This window comes from Desmodus rotundus, chromosome X (assembly GCF_022682495.2).
Source record: "Desmodus rotundus isolate HL8 chromosome X, HLdesRot8A.1, whole genome shotgun sequence".
NCBI lineage: Eukaryota > Metazoa > Chordata > Mammalia > Chiroptera > Phyllostomidae > Desmodus > Desmodus rotundus.
Genome location: NC_071400.1, coordinates 3,798,020 through 3,815,775, shown reverse-complemented (window position 1 = coordinate 3,815,775; position 17,756 = coordinate 3,798,020). Strand labels below are relative to the sequence as shown.

The 17,756-nt window shown below is 40.1% G+C and overlaps 1 protein-coding gene across 7 annotated transcripts in view; it reads left to right on the top strand.

The window, feature by feature from the left end:
* Positions 1 to 17,756, top strand: part of ARHGEF9 (Cdc42 guanine nucleotide exchange factor 9) — a 205,477-nt gene that overhangs the window by 144,417 nt on the left and 43,304 nt on the right. For all 7 annotated transcript variants that reach the window (XM_053917170.2, XM_053917172.1, XM_053917176.1 and 4 more), the window contains one exon: positions 16,808 to 16,999. In XM_053917170.2, the coding sequence (XP_053773145.1) occupies positions 16,808 to 16,999 (192 nt within the window). The remainder of the gene's footprint in view (positions 1 to 16,807; positions 17,000 to 17,756) is intronic.

The window sequence follows — 17,756 nt, the reverse complement described above, 5'->3', positions numbered from 1 at the left end:
AACTTTTCATTACTTAGGGAGTTTGTTTAAACCTTGGCATGTTCTATCTCACGAGAGCCTCTCATCACTAGCCCTTCTCCCCCCCCCCTCCAATGCACATATGGGATGACAGTTCTGAGGCCCCCACATGGGACGACCTATCTAGGGTTCTGTAGCAACTTAGAACTGCAGAGCAGAACCACATCTCTAATTTAGCCCTGTGGTTGTTAGCTCAGTGTTGTTTCCATGACACCACAGTGCCTACTAGGAGTTTTTGCTTTTTTAGAAGATGCTCAGAAATAGGATTAAAAAAAAAAAAGCATAAATACCTTCCCTGTAATCTCACTTACGTACTAAGAATATATCTTGTGAACCCTTTATTTGCCCCCATGGAGCATAAAAGAGAGGCCTTCAGCATTGGTATATGGTCAGCCTGTTGTTTGTATTAATGCTCTGGGGCTCCTTCTCTGTGCCTTCTCATGAGCTCCTCCTTTAAGGTAGGACATCCTGGCCTGAGATTCTGTTTGACTGCACTTGGTTTAATTGGATACAGCCAGAAGACCTGGATTTTTTTGGTCCTTCTTAAAATGTTCTGTGGGCAACGGTTGTTGATTCACACAGCTAGGGAATTTTAGGGCTTGGGGAGGTTCTAGAAGTCATTTAGTTCACCCTCCTTGTTGATGTTTGAACCCCTCCAGAACATTCCAGCTGCCCCCCAAGTGGTTGTCAACAATCTGTTTATACAACTCCACTACCAGGGGCCTCCCTACGTTTTCAGAGGTCGTGGCTCAGGTTGTAGCTCAGGACAGTTCTGAGAGAGTTTGTCCTTATGTTGAACCCAAATCTGTCTTTCTGGAGCTTCTACTCCTGGGAGTAGTGTCCATGGCTAAGAGCATTAGCTGCAGATAGTCTTTCTGGATTAGCATAGCAGCCTTCCCATTTACTAGAAATAGAGCCACGGGCATGTCACTTGTACTTGTTGTACTTCCAGTGACCTCATATGTCATTCGATGAATGAGATAATAGTACCTACCTCTTTAAGTTGTTGTGAGAACTAAACAGAAATATGCAAGAAAAGTACTGATAATTGGTTCTGCAAACTTGCAATGTTAAAGAGTATCAGTGGTATCCTTATTCCCCTTGTCTCCCAGGAATACGCTGACCTGCTACTCTGTCTACAGCCCTTCGGAAGCTGAAGCCTGACATGAGGTCTGCTAAGCCCCTCTTGTTCTTCAGGCCTCTATGCCTTTATCCTATCCTCTGCATTAGCTTCTTGCTGCTTCTACATGTATATGGCTAGACCAAGGCCGTTTGGGCACTGAAGGCCTCTGTTCCACCCCACTCAGCCACTTTTATGATGATGTGAGCTACATGGAGTCCTGGGGATGCCAAGTGTTCATTAAGCTTCTCCTTTCATACTGACAGGCTCTCAAAACTAATAATGGTGTTGCAACTAGTGAGCCTGATAAATATGTAATTGGACAGTGTACTTTCTTGTCTGCTCTAGCTTATACCAACAGGTATAATAATGTTGCTGGGGCTGCACATCAGCAGTTAGCCCTCATTTACGAGGAAATAAATGGTGGAATGCTGTGCTATACATTGGAGCACAAAAAAGAATTGGAAAACGTTCTTTGTAAGATGGATTGAGGGAAAAAGACATAATAATAGACCTGTAAATCCTACCCATTGGTCCAGATTTTTAGTTATTCTTATAATCTTATTAAGGTAGTAAGGTTATTAACATCGCTACTCAGTGGGGCTTGGACGCGGGGGGCCATGTAGCGAATGGACTTATCCCCACGTTCAGGTACATATTAGGTAATCATAGCTTACTCTTAAGGGCATATTTGAGGCCAGCAGTAGCTCTGAAATTGCCATATAGTCAGGTAAACTTGAATGGAGGCCATGTCCTGTAAGTTCACCTTCCCCTGTGCGTTGGGATAAGCTGAGAGCATGGAATGATTGAAGACGCTTCCAACTACACATGTTAGAGGAAGGTCCAACTCAGTTAAGTAGAGTGCAGTGTCACTAGGCAGCAGACAGAGGGTGGCCTTATTGCCATAGCATGTAGTTGATATTAGTGGGTCCAGCATTGAGTTGTCCCAGTAAACAGGTGACCAGGACTCCAGAGGCCGGCAGTGTGCAGTGAACCAATAGTGGTTTCCTCCTCTGTAGAATAAAGGGCTTAATTATAAATTCATTCATCCCAGAGATGATCATCACGTGGCTCCTGAAGAGGTTCAGAAGTACTTTAGACTGGGAACCCATCCTACAAAGACTGACAGTGGATATAAGAACTTCTACCAAAGGGGAATTACTTGCCTAAGCTCTGTGATCTTAGTCAAATTATTTCTCCTGACCAGATATCGTTATCTCCCCTAGAAGATGGAGGGGTTGGATCAGTTAAACTCTAAGAATCTTTCTAGCTCATACTCTGTATTTTTTCCATTAAGGTAAAATACACATAACATGCATTTTATCATTTTGGCCATTTTAAAATGTACAATTCAATGCATTTATGATGTGTATAACCACCACCTCTATCTAGTTACAGAACTTTTTCATCACCCCCAAAAGGAACCTATACTCATTAGTAGCCATTCCTCATTCCTTCCTCACCCTAGTCCCTGCACCCCATGACATTTTGTACACAGGTTAGTAGGTGGAATGTAGAGCATAATTAGGGAAAGGATGTAGTTCAGTAGGAGGTGAGGTCAGCAAGAGGCATGTATATGACTTGAGTAGTCATAGTAGAACACCTCAGCCTGGATAGGGACTCCAAGGGACTAGAAGTATAAGACAGATATTATGAGAGAACCCTAAACAAGGACTAGGCCAGATTTGGGTCACAGGTAGAGTTCTGCAGGAACAGCTATTGAGTGATAGATACCTGCTGGTATATGAGTAAATGGCATGGTCTACACAAGATGACAGATCTGACTCCAAAGCCAGTATTTTGCCAGGTCATCACCCTCAAGTAGTTGTTCTGAATGTTTATCAAATATTGTGAGCTTTCTGGGACATGGGGTCAGCTTAATTTCAGCATTCTCCTGTAGTGTAACTTTCATCATGAAATCAGAGAGGGCAGGGCATTGTACTTCCATATCTTGATAGGTTAACTAGAAACATTCTCTTTCTTTTAGTCCAAACAGAAAGCATATCAAGGCAAATGTAGAAAAAATGAATTTCTGAAGGCTCTGTTTGTGTGTAGATATCTGTGCATCTACACACTATTTGTTACCCTACAAAGAGCACAGGGCCCTGTGCACAATAGTTATGGAATAATTCCTGAGTGATTTGATTTAATTTTATTCAATTATTGCTTTTGTGACTTACTCGACTAATATAAACCTAAATTCTCTCAATGTCTAAGTAGGAGATAGGCCCATGAAAACAAATAAAAGGAAAAGACTTAGGAGGGGTAGAGTGGGGAACAAAGTTGTTCTTGGAGGCATCTAGTATTTTTTGGGGGGAGGAACAATTCTATTAAATATAGATTTTTTAAAGATTTTATGTATTTTTTATAGAGAGGAGAAGGGAGGGAGAAAGAGGGAGAGAAACATCAGTGTGTGAGAGAAAAAGCAGTTGGCTGCCCCTCACATAACCTCAAGTGGGGACCTGGCCTGCAACCCAGGCATGCACACTGACTGGGAATCGAACTGGTGACCTTTTTTGGTTCTCAGTCCAGTGCTTAACCCACCGAACTACATGAGCCAGGAGTAAATATAGATTTAAAAATTTTTTTCAATTACATTTTATATTCAATATTATTCTTATATTAGTTTCACATGTACAACAAAATAGTTAGAAAATCATGTACTAGAAAAGATACTTGATATGATTAAGTCTTCTTAAATTGGTTAAGACTTGTTCTGTGGCCTAACATTTGGTGTACCCTGAGTAATGTTCCATGAACATTTGAGAAGAATGTGTACTCTGATACTGTTGGATGGAATGTTCTGTCGATGTCTGTTAGATACATGTGGTGTAAGGCATACTTCAGGACTAGTATTCCTTATAGATTTTCCGTCTAGAAGATCTATAAGTCATTGAAAGTGGGATGTTGAAGTCCACTACTACTGTTTCACTGATTTTTCTCCTTACACAAAACATCTTATAGTTCCAACAGTCTCTTTTAAGCTAATAACAACTTAAGTTTGTCCACATACAAAAGCTCAACACTTTGTCCCCATGTGTGTTTTGTGTTTTTGATGTTGTACTTTGCATCTTTTTATATTGTGTACCCATTAACAAAATATTGTAGCTATAGTTGTTTTGATTATTTTGTTGTTTAGCCTTTGTACTAGATTGCATTGACTGTACATTTACCTTTACCAGTGAGTTTTATACTTTTATGTAATTGCATGTTGTTAATAAGCATCCTTTCTTTTCTGCTTGAATGACCCCCTCTGGCATTTCTCATAAAACAGATCTAGTGGTGATGAATTCCTTCATGTTTTGTTTGTCTTGGAATGTCTTTATCTGTCCTTCAATTGTATTTGATAACATTACCTGTTAAAGTATTCTTGTTTGGCAGTATTTTTTTTCAGTAATTTGAATATATCATTTCACTTTCCTGGTCTGCAAGTTTTCTGCCAAGAAATTCAGCAATAGGCTTATTGGAGTATTCTTGTATGTGACAAGCTTCTTTCTTTGCTGCTTTCAAGATTCTCTCTTTGATTTTTGACTTTTTAATTATAATGTATCTCAGTGAAACCTTTGGGTTGAACTTGATTTGGGACCTTTGACCTATATGTGTCTGAATATCCATGTCTTTCCCAATATTTGGGAAGTTTTCAGTCATTATTTCTTTATATAAGCTTTCTTTCAGAAGCATTTGATTTTTTTCTTCCTTATCTTGAACACTTTTATTGTCAAATTTTTAATATATGTCAATCTGGTGGCTATAAATATCTTATTATGGTATTACTTTATACATTTTTATGTTTGTAAACAAATTGGGCATATTTTTATATGTTTGTAAGCCATTTGTAAGTCCTTATCAGTGAAATGTGTCTCAGGTTTTTCCTATTTTTTTCCTAACGAGTTATTGATTTTTCTTGCATTGTTTGTAAAGACCTTCTTTACACATTTTGGAGACTAATCATTTGTGCAAACATCTCCCAATATATAGCTTGTCTTTTCACTTTATTTATGATATCTTTGTTGGATAAAACTTAATTAAAGTGGTCAAATTTATTGATTTCTTTCTTGTTTGTGTTTTTCTTCTTTCTTGTTTCAGAGGTCTTCTCTACTCTGAGGCCATAAAGTCATTATTTTAAATTGGTTTTTTTGAAAGTTATTACAGTTTTGCTTTTAATAAGCATTTAATCCTCTGGGAATTTATTATATACTTTGTGAAGAAGTGATCAGATTTTATTTTCTTCCATTTATTGAACACACCTTTATTTTCTCAGTAATTTGCAATGCTAGATCTTTTGTGAATCATGTTGTCATGTATGTTTGAGTGCCTGGTACTTTCTAGTTTGTTCCATTGACTTATCTTCATTACTATAATTTTATTACATCTTTTTTAAGTCACCCCCCTTGGATTTCTTAGGCATGTCTTGGCTTTTTTGTTCTTTTATTTATTTGTATGCATTTTATAATGAGGTTCTCAAGTTTTCCAAAATGTCTTATTGAGATTTGGTTTGGATAAGTTTAGTCACTAGATCAAGTTAGGGAGAACTGACATTTTTACAATATTGAGACTACCCCAAAACGTGATTTTACTTTCTGCTTATTTCAATTCTAATATCTTCCAAATGCTTAATTATTTTCTTTGTAAAGAAGTTATATATATAATTTTTTGATTTACTTTTAGGAATTATATATGAGTTTATGATTATAAATGATATCTCTGTAAAAATCATCTTTTTCCTTTATTGTATTTGCTAATCTACAGAAATGCACTTGGGTTTACATACTGATTTGGCATTTGTCAACTTTTCCAAAGCCATCTAGTTTTCTTCACTGAGAAGGAAACTATGTCATCTATGGAAGGTTCCCCAGCACCCCACTCCACCTCCATTCTGGCTTGATGTCACACATTAGGAAGCCTTGTCATAGCCAAAGGACAATAACATCTCTAGCACAGACTACGTCTTCCTTTGATGGGGGCTGTTTAGACTCTGGCTGTCAAGGAAGTGGCATTTGGAATGTGAGAGATTTGTGGAAATTATGAGGGCAATTACAATAGTGCCTCCAAAATCCCTTTCCTGGCTACAGAGAACAGTTTTCTTCAGATGCCATGTTGTCTCATAGTTCTAGGGACAGATTGTCCGACTTAGAGGATAGTCATAACAGCGAATACTTACTTGACTCTGCCAGGGACTTTTCCAAGGCTTTTACCTTATTTAATCTTCACAATAGACCCATGAGTTAGATTTATATTATTGTCTGTATTTTATACATGAGGAAGTGGAGGATCAGAGAGGTCAAGTAACATATTCTGCATTACTCAGCAAAGCAGTTATAGAGCCAGGATTTGAACCCAGGTTCCCAAGTCTGTACCCTTCAACACTGTCATAGATTGTCTTTCCTAATTTTGGCCTAAGAGTCTTGAGACCTTGCTTCAGTCATGACTGCCACCTATTCACTGTGAGGCACCCCCCTTTCTGGCCTTGTAGTTCTCATTTAGAATGTGGAAACAGCAAAGCTTGCTTTGCAGGGCTGTTTTGAAGCCTACAGAAGTGTGTGGGAAGGCACTGTCATTGAACTCGGCTTTCAGGGAAACCAGGGACAATAGAAGAATAATAGAAAAGAGTAGGAAAGGCGTTCTTGGACAGAGAGTGAAGGGCACACTTTAGAATGATAGAATAAGTAGGATGTGTTGGAATGACCAGAAAAGGTGACCCAACTGATGTCAGGGTCTGCATTGGGGACAAGTAGAACTTGGTGGGCCAAGCCAGTTCTAACATGTTGATAGACAACCATGAAGGCTGAGTAGGGTATCCGCATAGGTTTTATCTTTCTTCTTTTTCTTTTTTTTTGCTCTGATGTGCAACCGGAATCTTCATTGCTCAGGTTGAAGCTCATTATTGTTCATTGTATCTACACTGGAAAAGAAAAACTACTTGTTATCAGCCTTCTTATAATGATCTTTCATGTAATTAGCGACAGTTATTAAATCGCTTTCCCTCGAGGGGCAAAAGAATGACTGCTGTCTGCGCCTGACTGTACATGCCATGCTGATTGGCTTGGCGCCAGGTAGGAATGCTAAATGCCTCCTTGCGTGCATACTCAGGGATCTCGCAGCATACCTCATTCTTCTGGTAGCTGGGACTGAAGCTCCGCGACAGAGGTGGGGGTTGTGTCTGCAGGAAGTGGATGCTGTGCCTGCAGCAAACCAGGTTTCTTTTAGCTCCCACACCTACCTGTGTAGCCCTCCTTTGCCATTGCTTACCTGTAGTGCCAGACAAGGGCATTTTAGTGACCTGTGTCATAGGAGAGTTCATCTCCTCCATCCCCACTCCGTTGTCTGGGTTTTTGCCCATTTGCAGTGTTGGCTGAGTGTTGGGGTTGGTGTCTTCACAAAACAGACATAGATTCGAGGGCTCTGCTCATTATTAGAGTTATCTGAAAAAGGAAAGTGCTGCCTTGGGAGATAGGGATCTCCTCATCACTGACTGTGTTCAAGCAGATGGGCTGGGCAATTGCTGGCAGCAGATGCTGTCAGGGGAGTTTATATATTGATTAGGGGGCAGGGGGTGGTGTGGACTGGCTGACTTGCCATTTCCTTTATCATGTTGATTTGATATGTCTGATATTTTGTTTTTTAATGTAACTGGCAGTAACCCTTCACTTTCTCAGAGGATAGCTCACTTTTCATTTCTCTGTGGCTGTCTGGATGTGGCCTTTGAAAATATTGAGGTGACATTTAGATAATATTGCTTACATATTCTCTTCTCAGAAACATCACACTGCTAGAACCAGGAGTAGGCTGGCTTTCTATTACACTATAAGAGCCTTTATTGAACTCTTCACAGGTGCCACGGCATCATGCAGGGACCTGGGAGAGCTGCTGAATATATAGGGTCCAGCACAAATAATGCCCCCTTTTTTTATTACAAAATCTTTTGTTACAAAATCATGAGCGTGGAATTCTGTAACATAACAATATCACACTCAAGCACACTCTATGACATTATAGGTGAACTGTTGAAATTAAAACTGTAAATTATTACATCCATATGATTACCTTACCAACCACACTCAAGTGGGCATTACTTCTGCCGCACCCTGTATGTTATGGCACCTCTCCTTTAAGAACTAACTACTGCCCTGGCTGGTGTGGCTCAGTGGATTGAGCGCAGGCTGTGAACCAAACAGTCGCTGGTTTGATTCCCTGTCAGGGCACAGGCCTGGATTGTGGGTCCACTCCCCAGTAGGGGGCGCATGAGAGGCAAGCACACATTGATGTTTCTCTCCCTCTCTCCCTCCCTTCCCCTCTCTAAAAATAAATAAATAAAATCTTTAAAAAGAAAACTAACTGCTAATCCATTTGGGGAGAGGTACACACTCTTCAGCATCTACTAAAGATGGTGAAGAGTGTGTACGGAGGGATGAATAACAATCAGTTTAACGTATGGAACAATGAAGAGTCCCCTGGAGTGTCACATAAACATATAAATACATGGGAAAAGATCAGCAAGAGTTACACACAAAATCCATAAACAGGGTTTTCCCTGGAAAAGTGGAAAATAACTAGGATGGGGAGTAATTTCACCTTATCTTGTAGGCTATTGTAACTTTTCTTCTTTTTTTATTGTTGTTCCAATACAATTGTCTCCATTTTCCCGCCGCCACTTTTCCCTGCCCCACCCACCCCTACCTCCCACCGTCAATCCTTCCCCCTTTGGTTTATTTATTTTTTATAGAGATATAATGTACATGCACAAAAATCCACCATTTGAAAGTGTACAACACGGTGGCTTTTAGTATATTCATTGTGCAACCATCGGTTCTAGGAACGTTTACCATATATGTCTTTGCCATAGACAACTCTTCGACAAGCATTGTTGTCATGAACTTTTTCACTGCATAATTAATTGGCCAGAAGAAATTTAGCTGTAAAAACGTAAAATAACTGGTTGATAGCTTGGCGTATTTGTGTGATTGGTTTCAGTTCTCCATTGAATCAAGCACTTTCGGCAGATGTAATACGTTTAAACGGGTTGCCACCTTGGCTTCATTCTTCATGGATGAAGTTTTCACAGTTGCTGTCATTTTTATATAATATGTAAGTTTTAGCTAGCCCTCACAAAAGCCTGTACGGTGAGGAGCAAATATGGTGATGATGGTCTTGAAATAGTTACCATTTCTTCCAGATGACAATGATTTGCCCCAAGAGTTGGTTTCATATTTTGAAACACACCACACTGGGAGGAGAGAGAGAGGCCATGGGCCATTTTTCAGGGCACAGAGTTGAACCCACATTTCCCATAGAACATACACAAGAGCACAGGTACAATCCACAAACTAAAATCAGTTACTTGCGCAGTATTGCCATGAATACACACACATTTTACATAAAGTTTTTAAAATTTTGTTACTCATTTTTAAGATTTCATTGTGTCCTTTTTCATATCCCTTGTTTATTTGTCGTGATTTTATCTTTTTATGGCAAAGTCACCTTACCGCCAATTAGGAATGCAACCAAATTACTTGCAGCAAGAAATGCTTGCAAGGATGTCTACAGCAAAGGTGCTTAAGGTGTAAATACCCTAACCCTAATCACCAGTGTCTAATTCCAGAATATTTCAAGGACTGTCAGAATAACCTGCAGCCATCAGCAGTTGCTCCCAGTTCCCTCCTTGCCCCTGGCAACCGCTACTCTGCTCTCTGCCTTTAAGGATTTGTCTGCTTTGGACATTTCATATAAATTGTGTACACTATGTGTGGCCTTTTGTGTGTATGGCTTCATTTACTTAGCGGACTGATGTTGAGATTCATTAGCATTTCATTCATTTGTATTGCTAAGTCATATTCAATTGTGTATATTATATATACTGCATTTTGATTTCTCCATTTTTTGAATATTTAGATTGTTTTCATTTTTGGTGTCTTATGAACAATTGTATACAAGTTTTTGTGTGAACATTTGTATTCATTTCTCTTGAGTACCGTATTTTTCAGACTATAAGACACACGCTCCCCTCCCCCCCTAATTTGGGAGGAAAATGGGGGTGTGTCTTATAGTCTGAATGTAGCTTATCTGGCTCTCGAGGGTTGGGGGGGGCAGCGGTGGAGCGGGTTTTTTTTTTCCTATTTTCCTCCTCTAAAACCTAGGTACGTCTTATGGTCCAGTGTGTCTTATAGTCCAAAAAATACAGTATATACCTAGGAGGAGAACTGGGTTATATAGTAACTATATATTTGATGTTTTGGGGAACTGCCAGAATGCTTTCCATAGTGGCTTCACCATTTGACTTTGTACCCGCAGGGTATGAGGGGTTCCAATTTCTCCACAGTATCACCAACACGTTATTGTTGTTTATTTTTATTGTAGCTATCCTGATGTGTGTGAAGTGGTATCTCATTGTGGTTTTGATTTGTATTCCCCTGATGGCTGATGGTGTGGAGAATGTTTTCATGTGCTTATTGGTCATTTATGTATCTATCTTCTTTACATTAAGGTCTATTCAGATACTTTCTCCAATTTCAAAGTCAGTTTTTAAATGCCTTTTCTATCATTGACTTTTATATATTCTGGATACTAGATCCTTATACAAATATTTTCTCCTATTTTGTGGGTTGTTTCCTTTCCCAACGGTGTCATTTACACATAAAATTTTGATGAAGTCTAGTTTATTTCTTTCTTTTGGTTGCTTATGCTTTAGATGTCATATGTAAGAGACAGTTGCCTAATCCAAGGTCACAAAAATTTGCTTTTGTGCTTTCTTTAAAGAGATTTATACCTTTAGCTCTTAGATTTAAGTTTTTGAGCCATTTTGAGTTAATTTTCATATATGGTATGAGGTATGGGTTCAAGTTCGTTTTTTTGCATGTGGATGTACAGTTCTCCTAACACCATTTGTTGAAAAGACTGTACTCTCCCCCTTGAATTGTCTTGATACCTTTGAAAAATATCAACTCAGCATAAATGTAAGGAATATTTCTGGACTGTCATCTGTTTCATTGACCTTTATATCCATTCTTGTGCCAGTACTACACTCTCTTGGTTGCTAAAGGTTTGTAGTAAGTTTTAAAATCGAGAAATGTGAGTCCCCCAACTTTGTTCTTCTTTTTCCAAATCATTTTGGTTTTTCTAGCTCTCTTGCTTTCGTATGAAATTTAGAATCAGCTTGTTAATTTCAGCAAAGAAGCAAGCTTAGCGTTTTGATAGGTATTGTGTTGAATCTGAATCGATTTGTGGAGTATTAACGTCTTAACAGTATTAAATCTTTCCATCCATGAACATGAGCTATCTTTCAATTTAGTTAGGCCTTCTTTACTTTCTTTCAAAAATGTTTTTCAGTGTTCAATGTACAAGTCTTGCATGTCTTTTGTTAAATGTATTTCTAAGGAGATTGTTCATCCTGATGCTACTTAAATGGGATTGTTTTGTTTTTTAAAAAATTAATTAAATTTATTTGGATTATAGCAAACTAAAAAGCCTCCGCACAGCAAAGGAAACCATCAACCAACCAAAAAGTCAATGAGACTAATGGGAGAAGATATTTGCAAACATCAGCTCCAACAAAGGGTTAATATCCACAATATATAAAGAAGTCCTACAACTCAAAACCAACCAAACAATCCAGTTAAAACATGGGCAGAGCACCTGAACATATGCTTCTTTCAAGAAGATATGCAAATGACCAGCAGATAGATGAAAAGATGCTCAACTTCAGTAGCTATTAGGGAAATGCAAATCAAAAGTGCAATGGGATTGTGTTCATAATTTCATTTTCAGATTGTTCATTAGAAATGTCTAGAAATACAATTGATTTTTTTTAAAAATTATATTGATTTATTTTTAGAGAGGGGAAGGGAGGGAGAAAGAGAGGGAGAGAAACATCAGTGTGTGGTAGCCTCTCGTGCACCCCGCACTGGGGACCTGGCCTGCAACCCAGGCATGTGCCCTGACTGGGAATCGAACCAGCGATCCCTTGCTTTGCAGTCTGGTGCTCAGTCCACTGAGGACACCAGCCAGGGCCTCTTGAGTGTTGTTTTTTTTTGTTTGTTTGTTTTTTAAATTTTTATTGTTATTCAATTACAGTTGTATGCCTTTTCTCACACCAGTCAGAATGGCCATCATAAACAAATCCATAAACAAGTGTTGGAGAGGATGTGGAGAGAAGGGAACCCTAGTGCACTCTGTTGGGGGGAATGCAAACTGGTGCAGCCACTGTGGGAAACAGTATGGAATTTCCCCAAAAAACTAAAAATGGAACTGCCTTTTGACCCAGCAATTCCACTGCTAGGATTATATCCTAAGAACCCTGAAACACCCATCCAAAAGAACCTATGCACCCCAATGTTCATAGCAGCACAATTTACAATAGCCAAGTACTGGAAGCAACCTAAGTGCCCATCAGCAAATGAGTGGATCCAAAAACTATGGTACATTTACACAATGGAATTCTACGCAGCAGAGAGAAAGAAGGAGCTTATACCCGTTGCAACAGCATGGATGGAACTGGAGAGCATTATGTTAAGTGAAATAAGACAGACAGTGAGGGACAAATACCATATGATCTCACCTTTAACTGGAACATAATCAATAGAAGAAAAAAGGAAACAAAATATAACTTGAGTGTTTTTTTTAAATCATGAAAGGGTATTGGATTTTTGTCAAATGCTTTTTCTGTATCTATTGAGATGATCATACATTTTTTAAACCTGCATTTCATTAACATGGCGTATTACATTGACTGATCTTCATGTATTGATGCAAACTTCCATTCCTGGGATTAATCCCATCTGGTAAGGTGGATTTTTTTTTTTTTTTATATGTTACTGGATCTGGTTTGCAAGTATTTTTTTTGAGAATTTCTCCAATTCTAGCTTTTGGAATTGTTTGTGAAAGATTGATATTAATTATTCTTTAAATGTTTGGTAGGATCCATTAGTGATGCCATCTGGTCCTGGTTTTTCTCCCTGCCCAGGTGGGAAGTTTTTGATTACTAATTCAATCTCCGTATTTGTCATAGATCTATTCAGGTTGTCTTCCTGAGTCACCTTCTGTCTTACTAGGATTTTCTCCATTTCATCAGGTTATCTAATTTATTGGCACATACTTGTTCATAGTGTTGCCTTTATTTCTTAATAAATTAAGATTGGTAGTAATATTTCCTCTTTTATTCCTGATTTTAATACTTTGAGTTCTCCTTTTTATATTTTAACTTTTTACAAAGCAAATGTAATCAGCTGTAATTTTTAAAACAAAGAAAAAATGGAGGCTACATAGAGAATAAAAAGGCATGTCAGGATTGGGATGTGGGTGTGTTGCAGACTCTCTGTCAATCACTTCTCCTTTATTGGCCATGGTTTCTTATCAGGAAATTGAGGTATTTGTTCATAATTGTTAAAGTTGTTGAAAGCCTCTGGGCTATTTCCATGTTTGAGCAATTGGAGTATTTGAGGACAGATAGTAGACCAGTTTGGAAGGAGTCCAGTATTCCTGCTGGGCATAGTAGAAGATAAGAAAGGGAATGCAGATTGAAGCCAGATTACAGTAATGTTTGAATTCCAGGATAAGAGATTTAGATTTAGCAATGGGCAGCTATCAAAAGTAGCCAATCAAAGGGCTAGTCAAGGAAATTGGAGTGGGGGAGGCATTGGAGCTGGGATTCACCCAGGGGAGTCACTTAGGGAATGGGGGCCATGACTGTAGGAATGGAAAAGAAAGAGGCGAGGACCAGAGATCTCCAATTAGGAAAATACTCCCTGAAACTGTGGGAGGAGGGAGTAGTCAGTTCTGTTGCTTACTCCCATGATTCTCATGATTAGACACAAAACAGGTCCAAATAGGCAGTCGTTACATTGAATTGCATTAACCCAGCCTTCCTTAGAGCTCAATGATGACTCAAGAAAATAAGTACTTAGAGAGGGCTTCCAAGAAAGCCTTCCTACTTGCCAGGCTCTGGTCCTTGTCTGTCTTCTTTCTTGTCATCCAGGAGCCTGTGTGTGCTAATTGCAGTGTCAGTGTAAAACACCTGTGAGCAGGTGTACAAGTATATGTTAGCTTGCAGCGTTTGCTGGTGAGGGGGCTGATGTGGTACTCTGGGCTGATATTGCACCCAGGGAAGATGAACTGACTTGTGTCAGTGCACGTTGACATATAAGCAGACAAGGGCCTTCATCTGCATACAACAGGGAAACTGTCAGGAGTAGGGGGCTGAGAGTTTAGAGCAGAAAGTCATGGTCTCAGGCCCAGGAGGTCTTTTGTGGGACCCTGGGTCTGAGGGCTCAGTAATTGGGCCTTACATGATAACCTTTTTCCAGGCTAGAAACATCTCCCCTCAAATGTCAGCTCCACAGTGGGTAGAAATTTTTGTCTGTTGTGTTGCTGCTGTATCTCCAGTATTTGGTACATATTAAGCATCTCACATAGATCTAATGAATGAATTAATCTACCAGTCATTCTTTTGGATTTAGGTGGCCTGTTAATCCAAGTAGTGGGTTTATGGGTTTGTTGCAGTACAGTAGATAAAGGTGTTGTCTTCTCAGAAGCTCCTTATGAAGGGTCCTTCCATCCAGGCCTTTAGTTCTCGCCAGAAGGGACTCCTCCCACAAATTCTGTGTAAGATACCCGTACCCACCTAGTTGTAGTTAGTTGTCTTCCTGCCCTTTCATTGTTATTTGAAGTATGATTTGAATCTAAATTTGGTTCTGTCATGACCTGACTTTCCACCCCACCCATCCACATCAGTATTCTGTGCTCCTTCCCACTGGAACTGTTTCAAAGAGTCATCTCATTTCAGCCATCCGAAAGCCAACATTTTATTTTGACTTGACTGTCTCAAATTCCTGAGAAGAAAAGAAATAGTTCTTATCACTCAAAAGCCTGCCTATAGCAGGGATTAGCTTGCTTTATGAGAAGCTGGGTAAAGCTAATAGATTATTAGAGGATGGGGGTTTTATTGTTACAAAGAGACAGCATCATTTACGTGATGTGTTTGCTTCAGTGCCTTAGAATCACCTTTTTGAACAGATCTGTTCCTTGATTAATTATTCCTCACCATTGCCTATTGATTGTATCAAAGGGCAGCTATTAGCATATCGAAGACACAAAGCTGACCTTTGCAAGCTGGAAAGAGATTTACAATAGATCATTTGCATAGGGTGATAGCTTCTGGGTAGAGACATTTATGCATATTTGGCTGTATATGCAAAATGCATTAAAGTGGATTGAGCTCTACTTGCTTAGACCTGTGGCACATAAGTAGACTATATGCTTGTGTCATCTCTAGGTTCACTGGGTGGTGGCCTTGCTCCCCAACTTCTGTGAGGCCAAGGGAGAGGACAATTCTCCAAGTTGGGAAATTACTACTGTCCCTGTAGCTTCGTCCTGAAGCCTCTGTCCTCTAAGACCACCCACCAACTTGCTTTTCTGCTGGCAGAAATAGGGATATATTGAAATTGATTGATCTTAGCTTCTTGAATTAGGAATGTGGGAAAGATATGGGTGATATGGGTGGGAAAGATGGATTGCAGAATAACGCTGTAGAGACAACTGGCAAGCTCTTCAGCTAATTCTCCTGGCAGATTTTACCACTCTTTTTGAGATACCACCCTTCCTTTTCTCCATGTCCCCCTGGTTTTCCTCCTCCCAGAACTGGGATGAAATGAGCCATCGCTCTGAGTTAAGTCATCCCAGATCAAGAGACATCTTATCCCGCCTCCCCAGCATGGGTGTTTTTCTGCATCCCTTTGCCTTTATGATTTGGAGTGGATAGTTTCAACCTCTACCAACTATACCCCATTTTGATGAGTCTAATATTTCTCAGCTAACCTTGTCCCAGTCCCTTCTCTATTTCTTTCCTGTCTGTCTTAGGGCCAGAGGCAAAAGGTGCTGGCACGGTAGTTAAGACCATAGGCTCTGGAGTCAGACTGCCTGGCTTCTATCCCAGCTCCTCTGCTTCTTACTTTTGTGACTCGGGAAGAATTCTTGAACTTTTCTGAGGCTCAGTCTCCTTCTGTGAAATGGTGGTAATAATGATACCTTCCTAGCAGAAGTGAATAATACAGCTCTTTGAAAATTCTTAGCATAGTGGCTGGTATATAGTAAGTGCTCAATAAACAGCTGTTGCTGTTATGCGGTATGTGGACATTCTGACATCTCCACTCCAACCTAGAGGAAGTACAGATCTTTGCATATCCAAGGAGTTTTACAGTCAAATTTTTATGATTATTTGTGCATCCTTTGATAGAAATCAACACCAAAGGCCCTGTTTTTCATATGCCCATTCTAGTACCTAACTTTGATCTCCATGCTCATAGATGTTGTGTTTAACAACAATCCAGCCATAACACGTAATATGTATAGCTTAATCCTTATTTTTCTTTGATCCAACTATGCTCCCTAGATATGCCCCAGCATGAATGAGTTCTGCTTGCCATAACTCTTCTCTCCTCTGAAATCCTCTTAGCTAAGAAGTCTCTGGAGATAATTTAGTCATACCCTTCCCTATCCTTCCATTTTACAGATGGGTCCCCAGAAGCCTAGAGAGAATTGAACTCATTCCTAGAGACAGCAAGCCACCCTGGAGCCAGGCCTGGTATTCAGTTTACAGCGGCCTCTGGTTGTAGGCTCTCTGAATACTTTGCTAGAAAATTCTCAAAGAAGGAAGCTAATCCATTCTGCCTTCTTCCACAGCTCTGGGTGAACCAGGAGGATGGGGTAGAGGAAGGGCCCAGTGACGTGCAGAATGGGCACCTGGACCCCAACTCAGACTGCCTGTGTCTGGGCCGGCCACTGCAGAACCGGGACCAGATGCGGGCCAACGTCATCAATGAAATCATGAGCACTGAGCGCCATTACATCAAGCACCTCAAGGACATTTGTGAGGTAGGCCCAACTAGGATAGAGCGTGTGGGGGGTACTTGGGGTAGAGTAGAGCGCACTTCCATGAAGAACCAACCCCTCCCCGGGACCCTACCTGTGACAGTCCCACGTTGTTGGAAAGACCATCTTGATGGGCCTCCTGGATTGTGTTTGTAAGAAACTGCTCCCTTGGGGCTTCCCAGTGTTTTTTTTCTATATCCGTTTCTCTTGCTGTTTCCTTCTCATTTATCTGTCTGTTTGTATGTCTAACTTTCATGTTTGTATTCCCTGTCTCCCTCCCTCCCTCCCCTTTCTCCCCCACTTTCTTTCCTCCCTTCCCTGAATCTCTACCCCTATCCTCTTGGCTTCTGATCTGCTCATTGCCACCCCATTGCAAGGGTCTGATCTCATTCTTTAAAGCAAAACACATCTCCCTCCAAGCCAGTGATTCACACACTTGAATGTGCACCAGAGTCTCTAGGGGAGCTTCTTAAACATGCAGGTCCCAGCTGCCTTCCACCACACCCCCTGCCTCAAAGTTGTGAATTCTCAGTCTGGGCATCTTCTATGTTTAACAAGCATCCCTGCTGATAACTTACGCTGCTGGTCTACCTCCCGCACTTGGAAAATACTTGTTTTGGTTTGAGCAGAAAAAATCTTAGGGGGAGGAATCTATAAGAATTGAAGGCTGGGTGCACAAGTCTCAGCTCCTTCAATATGCTCCACCCTCACCAGGAGCTGTGGTTCCATGTCCCCTAACTCTGTCCCTTCTGTCTCCCTG